Source organism: Idiotropiscis lumnitzeri, chromosome 13 (assembly GCF_059441095.1).
Source record: "Idiotropiscis lumnitzeri isolate Australia: NSW breed Sydney's pygmy pipehorse chromosome 13, RoL_Ilum_1.0, whole genome shotgun sequence".
Taxonomy (NCBI): Eukaryota; Metazoa; Chordata; class Actinopteri; order Syngnathiformes; family Syngnathidae; genus Idiotropiscis; species Idiotropiscis lumnitzeri.
This window is the reverse complement of record NC_142403.1, coordinates 21,281,488-21,297,676: the sequence shown is the minus strand read 5'-3', so window position 1 is coordinate 21,297,676 and position 16,189 is coordinate 21,281,488. Positions and strand designations below refer to the sequence as shown.

The 16,189-nt window shown below is 46.6% G+C and overlaps 1 protein-coding gene and 1 long non-coding RNA gene across 3 annotated transcripts; both read left to right on the top strand.

The window, feature by feature from the left end:
- Positions 1 to 1,123: 1,123 nt before the first annotated feature.
- Positions 1,124 to 8,158, top strand: naprt (nicotinate phosphoribosyltransferase). 2 transcript variants are annotated; one of them, XM_088312526.1, is made up of 14 exons: positions 1,124 to 1,356; positions 3,184 to 3,559; positions 5,074 to 5,201; positions 5,279 to 5,361; positions 5,482 to 5,612; positions 5,681 to 5,796; positions 6,136 to 6,332; positions 6,435 to 6,572; positions 6,652 to 6,736; positions 6,796 to 6,876; positions 6,945 to 7,047; positions 7,232 to 7,389; positions 7,716 to 7,823; positions 7,912 to 8,158. In XM_088312526.1, exons 2-14 carry the CDS (start codon positions 3,313 to 3,315, stop codon positions 7,993 to 7,995), a joined length of 1,659 nt encoding a protein of 552 aa, XP_088168652.1. In that variant the 5' UTR covers positions 1,124 to 1,356; positions 3,184 to 3,312; the 3' UTR covers positions 7,996 to 8,158. The 2 variants fall into 2 exon arrangements, with proteins under 2 accessions (XP_088168652.1, XP_088168651.1); XM_088312525.1 differs by having other exon boundaries at positions 1,128 to 1,356; positions 6,432 to 6,572.
- Positions 8,159 to 9,513: 1,355 nt separating this feature from the next.
- Positions 9,514 to 11,539, top strand: LOC148325110 (uncharacterized). The gene is made up of 2 exons (XR_015846273.1): positions 9,514 to 10,329; positions 10,422 to 11,539. It is a non-coding gene; the product is annotated as an uncharacterized LOC148325110 (long non-coding RNA).
- The last annotated feature ends 4,650 nt before the right edge of the window (positions 11,540 to 16,189 follow it).

The following is a 16,189-nucleotide window of genomic DNA, read 5'->3' as shown; positions in this document are numbered from 1 at the left end:
TTCACCTGGCGCAAGAGCCGAACGCCTTCCGACTGCACCGCGTAGAAGCAGAGCAGTCCTTCATCGCGGTGCAGGAAAAGCCCGATGCGGCGCCGACGGGGAAGCAAATTGTCCGATCGTCGTGGATGAACGCGGAAGAGGAATCGCTACAGCAAAGACTCCACGAGAGATTGTTGTGTCCCAGCCTGCTGCCGTTGGATGAGCCCTGAAAGGAGCAGAAAAGAACCGACAGAGAGAACCCATTTGTATTTTGTCTTACGCCAAAGACCGCTTCAAAATCAGTTGCTTGCCATGAAACAAAAGCGTCTCGTCGTCATCCGCAAACGCAAGTGGTCAACTTTGCTCGCGAGCGCCCTCAATGGGACTCACCTTTCTCTCGATGGTCTCGTAGGCGAGCCCCGCCGCCACCTGATGGCCGTCCCACTCCATTTCCCAGTAGCTGATTCCTTGCAGCCCCTCGCGGCACAACACCTGTCAAAGCGGTCCGGGTGGTCCGAGTAGGGCTGCACGTGTCCTGTTCGACTGGCCACGCGGTTCCCTCGAGTCAGAGCGAGATCCCGGTGTGCCGTGAACGGGTCCGGCGGAAGTCTGCCAAGAAAAGAAATATTCACCGGCGCCGGCGGAAGACAAATTGCTCTCGGAACAACTTTTGAGAGTGACGGACTGGAGCGACTCGCACTGCAGGAGAGCACTTCGGTTATCCAAAGCGGGGACGGCGCTCAGCCTTCTGCACGTCTCCAACTCTATCAAAGAAATGCAAACCGTTCAAAAGAAAAGGGAAATATCATGGACATTTTTTTGTGTGTAACCAAGTTAAAAATACTCATAGTTTCTACTGAATGTGGTTAAATAAGTTCGTAGTTTAGGAATAAAAATATCAAAAGTACAACTATATTTACAAGCAATGAGGTTATGGGGTTTCTTAATATGGGAAGGTTGAATAGTGGATGATGTTATTAAATGTCTAACTAATTGTTTGTTGTAATATTTCTTTTGGAATATTTTTGTTATAACAGCCCATGAAACGATTTAGGTACATGTTATGTTATGAATTTGTGTATTTCTTTTCGTTATCCAAATGAGCAGATCACTTCCGGGTGGGGGGGTAGAGAACGTAACGAAGGCGAGAGCTCATTCAAGGGACCTTTTATCATTGTTGGCGAACGTGTCCGACTAAAAGTCTTTCAGGAAAGTTTAACAGTGATAGAGTTGGTCAGTTTGAGTGACTCGATGCAAAACCGACGTTCGTGGAATTAGCAGCTAACAGGCTAATCAGCGCGTCTTTACCCTTGGGGGGGTCTTGGCCATCGGGCAAGTTAAGTGGCAGACAACTTTCATGGATTTGTCTTTTGTCTTGTAAATTACTGTCCTCGTGTGTTTCCGTCTTCGGGTTTTAGATGAACGCTGAACCCTAAAATGGGTCGTGGACAGGTTGTAAAAAAAATACTGGTGGTTTCGGCCGGTGCCGAATGATTCTTTGTGTCTTTCAATGAGTTTGCAATTTATTTTGTTATAAACAAGAATTAACAAGCGAATCTAAATATAGAAGCTCATACCTCGTGCTTTTGTCCAGCTAAATTATGCTTTTTAGTATGTAAACGTTAAAAATAGTTAAATAAATGCCTCGTCCAACTCAGTGGTTGCAAACTTGATTAGTTTCTGTCAAGCCTTCAAATGCGTCGACATGCGCGAGTTAAATACTACTTTGATTTATTTGACCCGCCTACAATCCCACACAATATCCAAAAAAACGTGAGTTTGCAGATTTACCGGTGACGACAGCACACCGGAAAAGGAAATACCCGCCCATCCCCGTCGCGGAGGGGCGGGGCTTCTCTAAGTGTAGCCAATAGTTAGCCTGCAAAACAAGCAGCCGGAACCTGCAGCCTCCGATTTTTTTTTTCCACAGCTTCCCTCCAGGCAATTTTTTCAAGACGTGCTTATGTTGTCGATGGAGTACTCCATTTTTCTCTCAACCTGCCAATTTAATTTGATACACATTAAAGACCGCCCCCTTTTTTTTTAAATTTGTTTGGGCTTCAGTGTTGCCGGCAGACCAACTTCAATGCTGGAGGGGGCTCATATTTTTCAATTGCTACAACATAGGACCACTTCCGAGCCAAATGACATATGCCACTTTAAAATATGGACAAAATACACGCGCCTGTGCAAAATACATGCTTAGAATGTCTTGAAGTTTTCGTCATACATCTTTCAATTCATGTCTAACGAGCCAAAAAGGTTTGAAGGAAACAAAAATAGATGCATATTGTACTTTTTCCCCCAGTGCAAAGGTTTATTCTGCATAAAAAATACAATTCAGGGATGGCCCAAAACTGTTAACAAGAAACCAAATCAAGTCCAAGAACTCTTGTTGTACATTTTGCCATGATAAGTCACTCAAAATTTTAATATTATTTTGGTCGTGCATTTCATTCCAAAACTGCAAAAAAATAATTTGGCCCACTCACGTGGTATGGGGCAGTATAAGACCCAGTGTAAGCACCACTAAGACATGTCATCTTGTGGCGATTGACTAAAACTTAAAACTAGGACTGTCCAAATTGAAGCGTTAACTCGAGATTGATTTCACATTTTTTGATAGTCAAATATTTGAACTCGGTTAACTCCCTTTTATTTGCATGAAAATAATTTGCATATCTTGCAAAGCCAATTTAAAATACTGTATTAGATTAGCTGTCCATCTTTGTCGGAACTAAACGCCAAGCTCAAGTTAACACTTGGCCTCGCAAACCAACACTGCTGGAGTGTTGCTACGTGTGGGCGCAACGAAATGTACTGTCGACATTTGGAGAATTGTTTCGAGGAAAAATACCTGCAAAGATGATTCCGTTTAGATGGTATTCAACAGTCTTTGAATTACAAGATGCTTCATATTTGGTGATTTTTGAATTTCTTACAATGCATTATTCAAGTAAATTCCTGTTAAGCTTCATAAAAAAATAGTTGTTGTACATTTTGGTGAATCACAATTAATTACGCATTTGTTTGCGATTAATTAGTGATAAAAAGTGACAAGTGAAATGCTCACCTCCGTTTGGACTTGTTCCTACTCTCCTTTGAAGATGTGGACTATTTACGTGCTTTCTCCTCCTTGAATTGACTTGTTTACTGTAAATGTTCAATAAACGACACACGCGCACATACTGGCTTATGTGTTAGTTGCAGCGGGCTGGGTGCGCGCCGGACCCGCACGCGCGCGCGCGCGCACGCCCGTCCAGCTGCTGCAGGAACTTCAAGTCCCAGCGATCCTCTTCGCGAGAGTGGACTTGGAACGCGACTTTGCTAAACATGGCAGCGCCTTGCAGCGGCACACGCGAGGCCACGGAGAGGTCCATCCTGCAGCGGGTTCCGCCGATGCTGACCGATCTGTACCAGTTCACGATGGCTTACGCCTATTGGCGCGCCGGGCGCCATCTCGAGCATTCCGTCTTCGAGCTCTTCTTCCGAGAAAACCCATTTTGCGGCTGCTTCTCGCTCTTCGCCGGCCTCAACGATTGTCTGCTCTTCCTGCGAAACTTTGGCTTTTCGGAGCCAGGTGAGGAACCACTTTGGATTATAAATGCTTCTCAATCTTTTTGATCTCGATGAAAGCTCGTCCCTCTGCCGCGCGCACGTTTCACGTTTGCTATTTGGTTGCGCAACCGCCCAGCGCGCGTCCGCGTGACTGGGGCTCTTTGCAGAATTTGAATTCCGAACACACCGAAGCTCGAACTTCCTCAACTGCGGCGGGCAGTGAGCAAATGTTTGTTTCCAGTCCAGAAACGTGCAGGAGTTGAAATCTCAGTAGCAAAGTGGCAAGGACGCTTTTTTTGTTGCGAAGAAAATTACGGCAATGTTGAGGAACTTCAGTCTGCGGGTTTTAGTTCAGACGCAAATAAATACAAAGAATCCAGAAACCCTTCGTGCAAAACCCAAATGTCCCAATGCAGTGTTCAGACAGAAGAACAAAATGAAAAGATTTATTTGGGCGCTGCAAAAGTGTCCAAATTGTGAGGCGCGTTCTTTGATTTCGTGTTGACGTGAAAGCACGAGACAAGAGTGTTGCGTTTTCGTTGACATTGGATGCGCAATGCCGAAGAATGCACCTTAAGTTTGAACCTGCCAATTTGAGAAAAAGTATTGGAACTCTTTCTTTTTTTTTTTTTTTTTTTTTTAGGTGTTTCCACGAATAGCGTTTAATGTTGATTCTCAGTTTCACATTTGAGGTGTGACTTTTTGTGCCGGACATGATGCGAGAGGAGTTGGCCAAGTTTCTTATGACGAACTATGTGGATATTTGGAAAAAAAAAACGTTTCCCTCTCAGCAACGTGCATTTGTTTTTTGTGGCTTGCGTAAAAACGAAAGCAAGCGTTTCCAAATAAGAGTTGGTAACGTAAGAGTGAACTGGAACTTGCTTGGCAGGCTAAACGACACCCAAGTGGCGTGCTGGCTGCCCAGCCCCATCAAGGAGGAGCCACGCCTCTCGGAGTGCCGCTCGAGGCGTGGCTAAACCTTTAAGTTTGACTCCGCCCACATACCCAACTACCTTTTGTTTTTCTTTACTTTTCTGTTACACTCTTTCCTTGTTTTTTCTTTGAATTTTTTCCAAACTACTGTTTGGAAAGGTGTTTAAATGACAACATTCTTTGAATCATTCCAATGAACAGCTTTTTTCTTTTTTTTGCTGCGTTCAAACGTCTTCAGCCGTCACATCTGTAAATGCGTTTGCGTCTTGTGCTTTAGCTTGTGTGAAGCACATTGAGTTGTCTTGCTCATGAAATGCCTGCGTTGCCTCCTGAGAAGCTTGAAAACGGCCTCGTCACAAGCGAATACCGAATAAAAGCAAAGCGAGCCGACGGCGCCGCCGCCCAACACGGACGGTTGTCCACCATGTGGATGTCGTCCGGCACAAATGTGAGCCGGACGTGAAGTCAGCCACACTTGTTCACTGCCACGTCGGCGATTTCACTCATGAAGCGTTCCATTTCGTTAGCGACGACGCTCGGTCCGTGATGGCGAGGGAACGCGTCACTTGAGAACATTCTCAATAGCAAACTTTACGGATGCAGATGTGGCGTTCCTGCGTTCCGTTTTACCGACAGCGACCGAGCCCGGCTTCTTCCAATTCCTGCGAAGTCTTGACTGTTCCGGTGTTACGCTGCGCTCTGTCCCAGAAGGCTCGGTGGTCTTTGCCCAGGTGAGACGCGCGACGTGTGCGACAGCAAGCGTCCGAATGTGGACGCTAAATTGTCATGCATGCAACACTCTCTGCAGGAACCTCTGATGGAGGTTTCGGGTCCGCTGGCTGTGGTGCAGTTGCTGGAGACCAGTTTACTTTGTTTGGTCAACTATGCCAGGTGAAACCACCGCATATTTGAATTCATTTAAAAAAAAAGCGGCATTTGTTTGCATTGTGCGGCGTTCAGCTCAACTTTATTTGCAATCCGTCACTTAACGAACAATTTGGCTTCTTCTAGTCTAGTTTGCAGTAATGCTTCCCGCTTCCGCCTGGCGTCCGGCCCCCGCAGGAAACTTCTGGAGATGGGCCTGCGAAGGGCTCAGGGGCCAGACGGGGGGCTGACGGCTTCCCGATATTCCTACATTGGAGGTGACTGCTGCCGCACGGGAGACGATGGGCGGCCGCGGAACACCATGACTCCCGTTTCTCTCTTTCAGGTTTTGATCTCACCAGTAACGTTCAGGCGGGCTTGCTGTTCGGGATTCCCGTGGCCGGGACCATGGCTCACTCTTATGTCACCTCCTTCAGCTCTCTGGACGAGGTCTCGCCACAAGTGAGCGTGCACTCTCATCGGGTGACCTAAAAAAAAAAAAAGAAAGTCCAAGATGTGCAGAAGGCCTGCACTATAGTGAATCCGTTCGGCTTCTGGTGTGAAAAAAGGGGCGTGGTCGACGCCATCTTAAACCTGGTTGTGGTTTTAGTGAGACAACTTTGGGAAACACGAAGCCCTCCGCTCTCCTAATTAGACGAAACAAACAAAGTGAATGATTCATCGCACAGCTTGTTGATATCAAATCGGATTACATTTTGTGACGGCGTGACGCTCGTTCGGCGGTGGAGGAGGCGTGTCATCTTTTCCGAAGACTCACCGCGTCCTTTCGCTCCCGATTAGACCCTCGCCGATTTGAGCGGAGACCGGCGGCCGATCGACTTCATCTCGCTGACCAAGGGTCGGCTGTCTCGGGTGTGCGAGCTTTTGGGGGCGGAGCCCGCTCGCATCCATGAAGGCGAGTTGGCTGCCTTCGTGTCATACGCCGTCGCTTACCCGCACAACTTCCTCCCGGTGATTGACAGCTACAGCGTCCCCCGGTAACCGCCGCATTCTTCTAAAAACTCGTCAATTCGGCGCCAAACCTCCAAAGACGTCTTTTGGCCTGCCGGTGGCGACTCTCCGTTTGTTTCTTTTAGCAGCGGCCTGTTGAACTTTTGTGCCGTGGCGTTGGCGCTGTGCGAGCTGGGCTACCGTCCGCTGGGCGTTCGCTTGGACAGCGGCGACCTCTGCAAGCAATCGGTGCACGTGCGTCGCGTCCTCGCACGGTGTAGCGAGCGGTGAGTGACGAGCCGTCTTGCACATTTCCGCAAATGAAAATCTCCTCGTTCCGAACTCGACTCGCGTGCGCGTTGCCAGTTTCTCCACGTCGGCCTTTGATTCGCTGATCATCGTTGGGACCAACAACATCTCTGAGCAAACGATGGTGGAACTCAACGACAAGGTGAACGCCGAACTTTTTGAACTTTTTTTTTTTCCAATGAATTTCTGACTTTGTCTCAGGAGAACGAGATCGATGTGGTCGGCGTGGGAACGCATCTTGTCACGTGCACTAAACAACCCTCGCTGGGTTGCGTGTACAAGGTACCATAAGATGGTCGCGTCGGACTCGTTGCGCGGCAATCGTGTTGCCGTTTGCGTTTTTGTGACAGCTGGTGGAGGTTGGGGGCAAGCCCAAGATGAAGATCAGCGAAGATCCACGGAAGAGCACCGTCCCAGGAAGGAAATGTGTGTACCGGCTAATGGATGCTGAGGGTAAGAAGAGTTCCTTCACGGCAGCTGTGGGAAGTCGCAAAGTACACGTTTTGCATTTTGCCGCTGTACTTGACGAGATTTTTATTGGATGACGTTTGCGAGATGCGTGACTTTAAGGTGGCTTGATTGACAGTGAACTTAAAATCGACAACTTTGCGTCAGCAACATTGAGTTTTTTGTGCAGGATATCCCTTTTTGGACCTGTTGTGTCTGGCGCTGGAGCCTCCACCAGACGCCGGACGTCATCTCAAATGTCATCCGATGGCTGCTGATGCGACTCCTCTCACTGTCACGCCAGCTCAGGTCATTTGTCTGCGCCAGGAAATGTTCACCAAAGGGCAGGTGCGGAGTCTCCATTTTGTCTTTATTATTTGTTGCCTTGAAAATGTAATTTATGAAAATGAACAAGACTGAAGGAACTATTTTGCTTTTTTTACGAGGTGGGCGTCGGCAGCCTTCATTTGGAATCATTGGATGATGAATTCAATTTATCTTCGCACTTACCGTATTCCTTTTTAAACCATAAACCAAAGAAAACATTCACAACTTGACAAAAGCTTAGCGCGCTGCGCTCGCTGGGGTGGCCGCAAACGCACGCACGCATGTTAATGAGAGTGACCTGCATCTGTGAAGTGCAATCTTGTATTTGTGTCTGCCACGTTTTCCAGGTGACCCAACCTTTGAGCAGTGCTGCAGAAACGAAAGCCAAAGTCCAGGCCTCCCTCCAGAACCTTCACCCTCGACATAAGCGACTGCAAGAGCCGGACTCGTATACTGTAAGCAAACATTCCAGAAATGTGTCGCCTGAACCGCAACGGTCCCAAAACATCTTTGAGCTTGTCACTTTGGGCATCTTTCCACCAGGTGGCGCTATCAGAGAAACTATACAACTTGGTTACAGATCTACGAAGAGGAAGCACAAAGAACAACTTTATCTTAGGCAATTAAATCTAGAACATATTTTATGTTTTTAAACCCTGGTTTTGTGTCTTTTTAAGATGAATCTTCACAACTGCAAGTGCCAACTCAAAGTGTAAAAACACAATAGTTGTTCAAAGTCAGACTTCTTAACCGTTTGAGTGAAAATATAAAACAATGAGACAAAATGTCACCAGGTTTCTGCTTAGTCGGTTTTCTGTAAGAAAACAAAAATGGATGATTTGAAATGTCATGATCGTGATTAGCTCATTGAGCTGGCATTTTTCGCCTCTGAAACGTCTTTCACCGCAGAACATGCAAACGACAGAGTGACACACCGTGAACTTGTACTCGCTCTTAGTACAGAACTTAAGTCACCCCCTTCCTTGACCTGCAGTCGAGTGGGAGGCAGAAGCCGCTCCTTCCGAGTAGCGGTGGCTGCAGAGCGCAAATGGAGGTGTGGCTCAAGCCAAACGTTTGACTCCGCCCACATGAATTCTCGACGTCGAAGTGGCTTCTTTTTTCATTTTGGGCGGTTTAAATTATTTCCTTGGCGGCTTTGACGATGCGGTGTCTTATAGCGTCACATTTTAAAACATAAATTCACATTGTATATTTCAAACTAGCAAGTGAATGACACTCAAAGGAACCTTGAAGGAATGCGCCCTCTGCTGGGCACAAGTGGTACTACCAATTCCACTCACTCAAAACCAACACCAACTCTCCCATTTTCGGGGCCCCTGAACACGAATCACACGATTTGGTGGCGCTACGACCCTCTGTTGACCCAGAATGGACGTCCAATTGCTGTATCGAACACTACTGTCAAACATTTCGTAGCTCTGTCCCGACTGAATGAGCGTTGAGAGTTTTTAAAATATAAGCGTGACATTTTAAGACGGCACCACCAAGGAAATAATTGAACCAAAACGTAAAAAAGAAGGCGCTTCGAATCCGTGTGGGCGGAGTCTCGCCGCGCCTCCAACTGCGCGAGGGGGCGGTACAACTTTACAACGAACCGCTGCTTGCGCACGGAAAAAGTCTTCGCTGAGGAGAGTTTGAAGCCAGTCGGATGGGGAAGTGCTCACCGCGGTCTTCCGGTTCTCCACGTGGTCTCGGTGAAAACCTCATCGCAGCACCAGTCGCTTTTCCGAATCTCCGCGTATTTCACCAAGTAGCCATGACCCACCCCGAGTGTGTTTGTGCTTCCCGCCCCCCACTCACTGAGTTCTTTTAATGTGTAATCAATCTCATCGCCACTCGTTTGCGTTGGAAACCGGAGGCCAGTAGTGATGAAAAACACACCGAGTGGATTTTGGTGCTGTGCTGCCTGCCAGACGCATCTGGAAAAGATAACACCCCCCTGTTCTTTGCACTCCCCTCGACGAGAGCTGAGGCGCAGTCAGTCAAATTTCAACTTTGTGCGAAGTGGCGTGCAGCGTAATTGGGTTTCAATGTGAAGCTTGTCCACTTGAGCCTCTTCGCAAAGTCACGCGCAGCAGTCGTCGAACTTGCGGTGAGGATGCGTGCAGCCAGGGTCGATGTATGCCTCAACGGCACCGGCATCGGTACCGGAACCGGCACCGACGAGACGTCAGGGCTGCCTGCTGCAACTTCCAGGATGACGACGAAGATGCCGGACTGGACCGAGGCCGGTCCGCGTATCCTCCACAGCCTGCGGATTGGCACCGTCTTGACCCTTTTCCACCACAACGGATCGAAAGGAGGACGGTCCAGATCAAGCAGGACACCAGACAAATCGTGTGGCGTCGCAGCTCGGACAAAATGAGTAGAAGGTTTTGCTGATTTCTTTTTGAAATTCCATTTCAAGTTTCACTGAGGACATGCTGACAAAAGGAAGGACAGAAGAAAATAGTTTGGCAGGTTGGTGTTTCTTCCGTTTGCCTTTTATGAGCGTCAATATTTCACAAGCATTGGCCGAACTGTACTTCAAAGGAGAAGATTTAGTTTTTCGCGAATTTGGTAACATAATTGTTTTGCAAAATGAAACTGCACACCTGAAAATGTAAGTTGTTTTTAGAAGAAGATACACAAAGATTATAAACGTTTGCAATTTGGATTTTTCCACCTACAAAACATGAAGAATATTTGTGATTTTTGACTGTAAAAGACATCCAACATGTCCGCATTGTAAAGATGTTTATGATTATGACAACTGCAAGTTTCAAACGGATGTCGTAGGCGAGTTTGCTTTTGTTCTGTCGTGATGTCGAGTGAGCTCTCCAACAAAATTGCTTTGTTGGAAAGTTTGGGCTCACCGGATTTCATCTACCAGCAAAATGCAGAAGATCTCAAAGTGGCTCAGGATCAACTGAGTGAGCTGGTGGAGGCTCGCAACCGCAGGTGACTTCCTATTGAGCTTACTCAGACATTTTCTCCCTGGCGGTGCACAATTGAAACGCAAACGCAATCATGCACTTGACTATACATTTCAGGCTCATCGAGAAAAAGAGGCGAGAGAGGCTGAGGCAACTGGCGGCAGCCAAGCGCACTTAGTTGCTTTGTCCAGCAGAGGGCGTCAAACTGCAACACAACTTTTCTTTTGACTCTATTCAACTTTTTGGGGGGGACTCAAATCAACTTTTTTTTGGGACTCAACTCAATTCCACTTTATTTATTCCGAGATGGTGAAGTTAGAGGATGGCCGAGTGGTCTAAGGCGCCGCGTTCAGGACCCAGGTCTTCGAATCTCGAATTTCCTTCCCCATTGTGGGACTAATAAAGGGAATATTAAAAAATTAAAAGTAACGTGCAATCTTTCAACTGGAAACTTATTCACAAAAATGATGGATGCTTTTTTTTTCCATGTCACAAATGTGATTTTTTCCCCCATGTTGTAGATGATGAAATTGTAGGAAAGAAAATTATGGAGGACTTCAACTTCGGTCTGAAATCTCTGACGAGCAAATTGGAGCTGGGCTGCAATGGGCTTTTTTTTTTCTTTTTCTGCCATTCGATTTTAGTCACAGCAGCCTGGAGGGCAAAGTTATTTTTTCAGCAGAAAACCAAAGGTCCCAAACTTAATACTGTACTGGAATTTCTATTCTTATTTTTCTAATCAATATATTTGTATTTTGTATTATCAAGATGCTCAATGTCAGAGGTTTGCATGAAAAATATAGTGGAAGATTGTAAGTTGGAATTTCTTTTTCAACTGCTCAATGCCTTTGTTTCTATCCTCTGTATCTTGAAATCAATACAATTTAGTTTCAACAATTTGCTGGAATTGGAAATGAAAGAATGGACCTTGTCATTATTATCAGAGTTCTCTTGCAATCGAAACGTGAGGAAATAACAGCGATTATTAAGAAACTATTACTTTCGTTCTTTCTTTCTCAAAGATTGTGAATGTGTGTGCGCCTTAAGAAATGAGGACAGAAGCTTGTTACAATGTTGTCGTTTTTTTTTCAGGGCTAAGTTAGGAAGAACAAAAGTCAGGTTGCAAAAGCTTGGCTGGATGTTGTGGCACGCTCATGTCCTTTTTTGTTTGTTTGGCATCGAAAGCGACCAAGAGTTTGTCTCAACTTTGATTAAACGAGTATTTTTCTGATGAACTGAGTGTGTCTGTTGGCCTCAATTAAAATGCGCCTTTCGAATGTGCGTTGCATTGTCGGAGTTTCCGCGCAAACAAACCAGTTTTGCTGTTTGCAAGAAATGCAGACAAAAGCACACGCAAGATTTCTTTTTGTAAAGAAAGATGGCGCTGCACTGAGGTTGTGTCAGCGTGGCGTGATGACGTCATGACGTGATGACGTGTTGGCTGCTTGTTGTCATGGTGAGGCCGCCACTGCCCTTGAGCAAATGTGGCCGTTTGTTTGTCGCTGGTTGATCGTTTGGCTCACATTGAAGAGGAAAACTAATAGTTTGGCTTTGAACTACCGTAAATCCATCTCACGTGACACCAGTCCTGGAAATGTCCAGACAAACACGTGGCGCATGTGTACAGCAAGTAGACACATTTTGCTCTGAATTCAAGTTGGATAGATTGGACTGAAGTTCACGGGAGAAATAAAAGTCGTATAAAATGATTGATTTCACAATTTATTTTTTTCTAAATTCATTTCTTATCTTATTCAGTGGTAATTCATGTGAAAATCTTCATTTTTTTTGTGCTGTCATTTGCCATTGTCATGGTCTATATTTGTTGTTTTTGATTTTGTCTTTTGTTTCATGTTTTTCCTTGTTTGTGCTCTGATTGTGTTCACCTGTGCTTGTCGTCTCACTCCCAAGTGTGAACCAATCAGCTTCCTCCATCGCTTGACATCTTGTCCAGGTGCTCCTTGAGTTTGTATTTAGTTTGCTGGTTGCTTTCACTTCTTGTTGCTCCATCGTTGTCGTCGTCGTTTTCTGATGTTTTCATACCCGTCTCACAGTCAAAGTTTAGTTTAGTCAAGTTGTTGTGTTTTGTTTGTGTCTGTTGTTTTGCACTTTTTCATCCTTTAGTTTTTCCAAGTTCCTTGTTTGCCTTTTTTTGTTTGTTTTATTCAATACCCTTTAAGTTTCCCCTGCCCCGCTTCTCTGCATTTTTGGGTCCTCCTCAACCTTCACATCACCACAAATCCTGACAGACAACATTGTCGAGCCACTTTTCATTTTTCCTGGTTGCGCTTTGGCTGACTTCTCAAATGCAATTAGATGGTCGTGTTAATCCAATCGCCGGAACGGACTGTCTGTGTTGTTTGGCCATCTGCCTGCCAGCCTGCATTTCCACAACACGTTTGACGGCACATCTGATCCTCTTAGCGATAACAAAAACAGCCAAACAATTTTTTTAAATGCGTGGCCGCCATATGTGTTTGTATTCACTTTTGGTCATTGGTAGTCCTCCCCATCATCATCGTCATGATGATTTTCATTTTTATACTTGGGCCCCGATAGGGTGAATTCTAAGTGGGGAATTTTCTCCCTCCTTTTTGCTTTGCAGGCTAAAGTGTGCAATCTGAATTTCAGCAATGCGTTTTCTCCCTCCTTTTTGCTTTGCAGGCTAAAGTGTGCAATCTGAATTTCAACAACGCGCTGCTACTTCATCTTTTCCTTCACTTTGACTTCTGCTTCGTTGATGAAAACAAGCAAATAAAAATCCATTTGTAAGCAGCCACAACATAACATGATGACGTTTTTCAAGAGCCTGGCGAGTTTGTCTTTATTTCAAATGTTAATTTGCCTCTTTTGCGCTTTCGCCATGTGCATGAAAAATGCAAGCTGCGATGTCATTATCGCGCTCCTCGCTGGAAAGGCGACATCAAATCAATCTTGACCAGAAGCGCAAATGGTTTTCTCCTTGCTCGGGTTGCGTACCAGAAAATAATTGAGAAGCACCTGGTTGGGGTTAGGTTAAGGTCAGTCTTTGGGCTTAGGGTCGATCAGGGTCTGGTTTGGGATTTGAGTTCGGGTTAAGGTTGGCGACCTTTAAAGGCCTCCGTGTGCCAATCGGACGACGAGCCAACTGTGGCGTCAGCACGTCAGACTAGAAAATGACAGAAGAAGAGATGCCAACGCCGACGCAACCTCTGCACTGACGTGAGAAGTAGTACCCCTCCGTGCCACCGGGGGCGATAGTCTTTTCATATAATTCCAATAACGGCGGTCTTGGGTGATTCGCCTTCACACTTTCCTGTCCAGCCGATGTTTTTGTCCAGAGAGGAAATGTGAAACATGAGCAAAGTTGATTTAATTCTCGTGGAATGGCTTCACATTTCACGCCATGTCTCATATCTGAGTTGTCTTGAATGTGGCGGCTCGTAGAAACCGCGACAAATTCTCTTCAAAACAAGTCCCAAGTCGTCATGGAGCAAAAGGCGCGCTTGTTTTTTTACACCGAGTGTGCGCGAGGACCGACAAAAGTCTTCATCATCACCTCCCAGGAAAATGTCCGCCGCTTTTTGCCACCCCGTTTTTGACTCTACGGGAATTGCTGATTCCTAAATTGGCAGCAGGTGGGCAGTGACACACGAAACTGCAATTTTCCCAATTCCAGTAATGACGGCTGTGTGTGCGTGTGTGTGTGTTGTCGTCAACATGGTCGATTGTGCGCGACGCCGTGGCGATTGAAGACCAAGGCCTTTAACGACACGACTTGTCGGTGAAAGTCATTTCTATTTTGTCAAGTAGGTTGAAAATGTTGGCGCTGTCTGACGATTATTTAATTGCTGACGGGAATGCTCGTCAAACCGGCCCGATGACGACCTCTGCCAATCCACAAACCCGTCGGGACACATTTGGGCGGGATGAGCTTGGCGACAATGTTTTCTTTTTTTTAAGCCGCAAAGACAATTTGCAGGCCAATTAAGGCCGACGACGTTCCGGCAGCGCCCGGAGCAGAACCGCAAGCAAGCAGAGATGTCGATGAGCTGCCAAATGTCAGCGTTCCCGACAGGACAAACCGAACCAAGAAAGATGGAGTCATGCTGCAAAGTTAACGGCTCCACAAATGTTTGGTTTTTTTTGGGTGAAAGGTGAAGGTTGTGAAGAAACAAGACGCTCACCTTGACTGGCGCTGCTTCCCGTTCAGATGCGATTCTGACTTCATGTTCATCTCTTGAGGTCGCGACAACAGCAACGACAACACCGTTTTTTTGAACGCGTTGAAAAGTGACATTTGTTTTTTCTTTGATGTTACACAATCAGTGGAAAATATTGCGCAACGAAAACCGACGAGACATTTTGCCCATCGTCACCAACGTAAATAGTTTGGCCGGCGAGTCCCGGACGCAGGTGGGCGACGACCTCCGACATCTGCGAGGGGCGCAAATCCGCAATCATTTCTTGCTGCGACTTGACGTGAAAGACGACACCACTGTCCGCGGCCGCTTCCTATTCAACCGGCCGCCGCAAATGTCAGGTGATGCATGTTAAACCGCTGGCATTTTAATGAACAATGCTGAAGGGGATCAAGCGGCATTTCGTTTCACGTCTAAAAAAAAAAAAAAGTCTTCACTTGTGCGGCACGAGGCTTTCGTCTCGCGGTCCTCGGTGTGCGGAATCCGACCCAGCTCGCAACTTCCGATGTGTCGACCCACAACATCCCAAATGTCGTCTTACAACCAAACACGAAACGATTATTGTCGTCATTTGGACTTTGCAGACACTTTGTCATCGTTTGGAACGCGTCTCTTACATCCTGAGTAAAAGAATCTCGACCCACCATCAAAGTTGCCTTCCTGTGTTCTAACCGACGCACCATCCTGTGCCCGAAATGCACCCAAAAAAAAACAAAAAAAAAAACAGACACTCACGCGCAAGACGGCGGCCATCTTTTCTTCAAGTCCCCCCCACGCGGTCCTCAAGGACGTCGAGCTTCCGGCGGCACTCGCATCCCCTTCGCATTCAAATGGGCTCGTTGCTATGACAACCCGCACGGCAGCATAACATTCTCCTTTCACAATCCGAAACAGGATCAATGAGTGATGACATCGCTGCATTGTGCACGCCGCTCAAATCCGGATCATCGTTTCGTCACTGACAGGCCCGCATGTACAAACAGCGTGTGCGTGTGCGTGTGTGTGTGCGTGTGTGTGTGTGTGTGCACGCGATGCCACACACTGTCGGGCTCCATTTTCATGGCGAGCTCAAGTCGAGCGCAAATCGCCGTCAAAATGTGCACGCGGGTGCAGTTTTGCTTCTTTTATTTTCCTTTGCATCGTTGCGCGTCACTGCAGGACGGAACGTGGCCCACTCAAAAGAAAAACAAATTGATAAAGTTGCTCGTCAAATGAAGTCATTGATCGGAAAAACGGCTCGGCAAAGAAAAGAAGTTAAATTGAGCCCGTTCAACTTCTTTCTGGAAGTTGGCCCGTTGCCATGGACAACAAACGCAGAACCGGGACACGTTCGCGACCTTGTTGGGGATTCCGGTGAAGCTTTTATGTCCCAACGAATCGAACGTAACAAGGATCGGGTTTTTTTTTGGGCTCGCTTGCGGCATCCCAAATACGACCCCACTTCCATTTTTGGGACGTCCACATGGGGTGCACTCGCTTTTTTGGAGCGAGAAGATGACAAAACTGTCAGGATCTGTATTTGTTGTTTTTCCTTTCGAGTTTTGGTCTTGTCTTGGCGTGTCTTCTGTCTCGTCAAGTCGATTGTGGTTTCCTCAACCAATCAGGTCCGTCCGGGTCTTGTCCAGGTGCTCCTCGTTGTCTCGTCAATTTCTTTGTATTTAGTTCCCTGCTCGCTTTCACTTCTCGTCACTCGTCGCTCGTCTC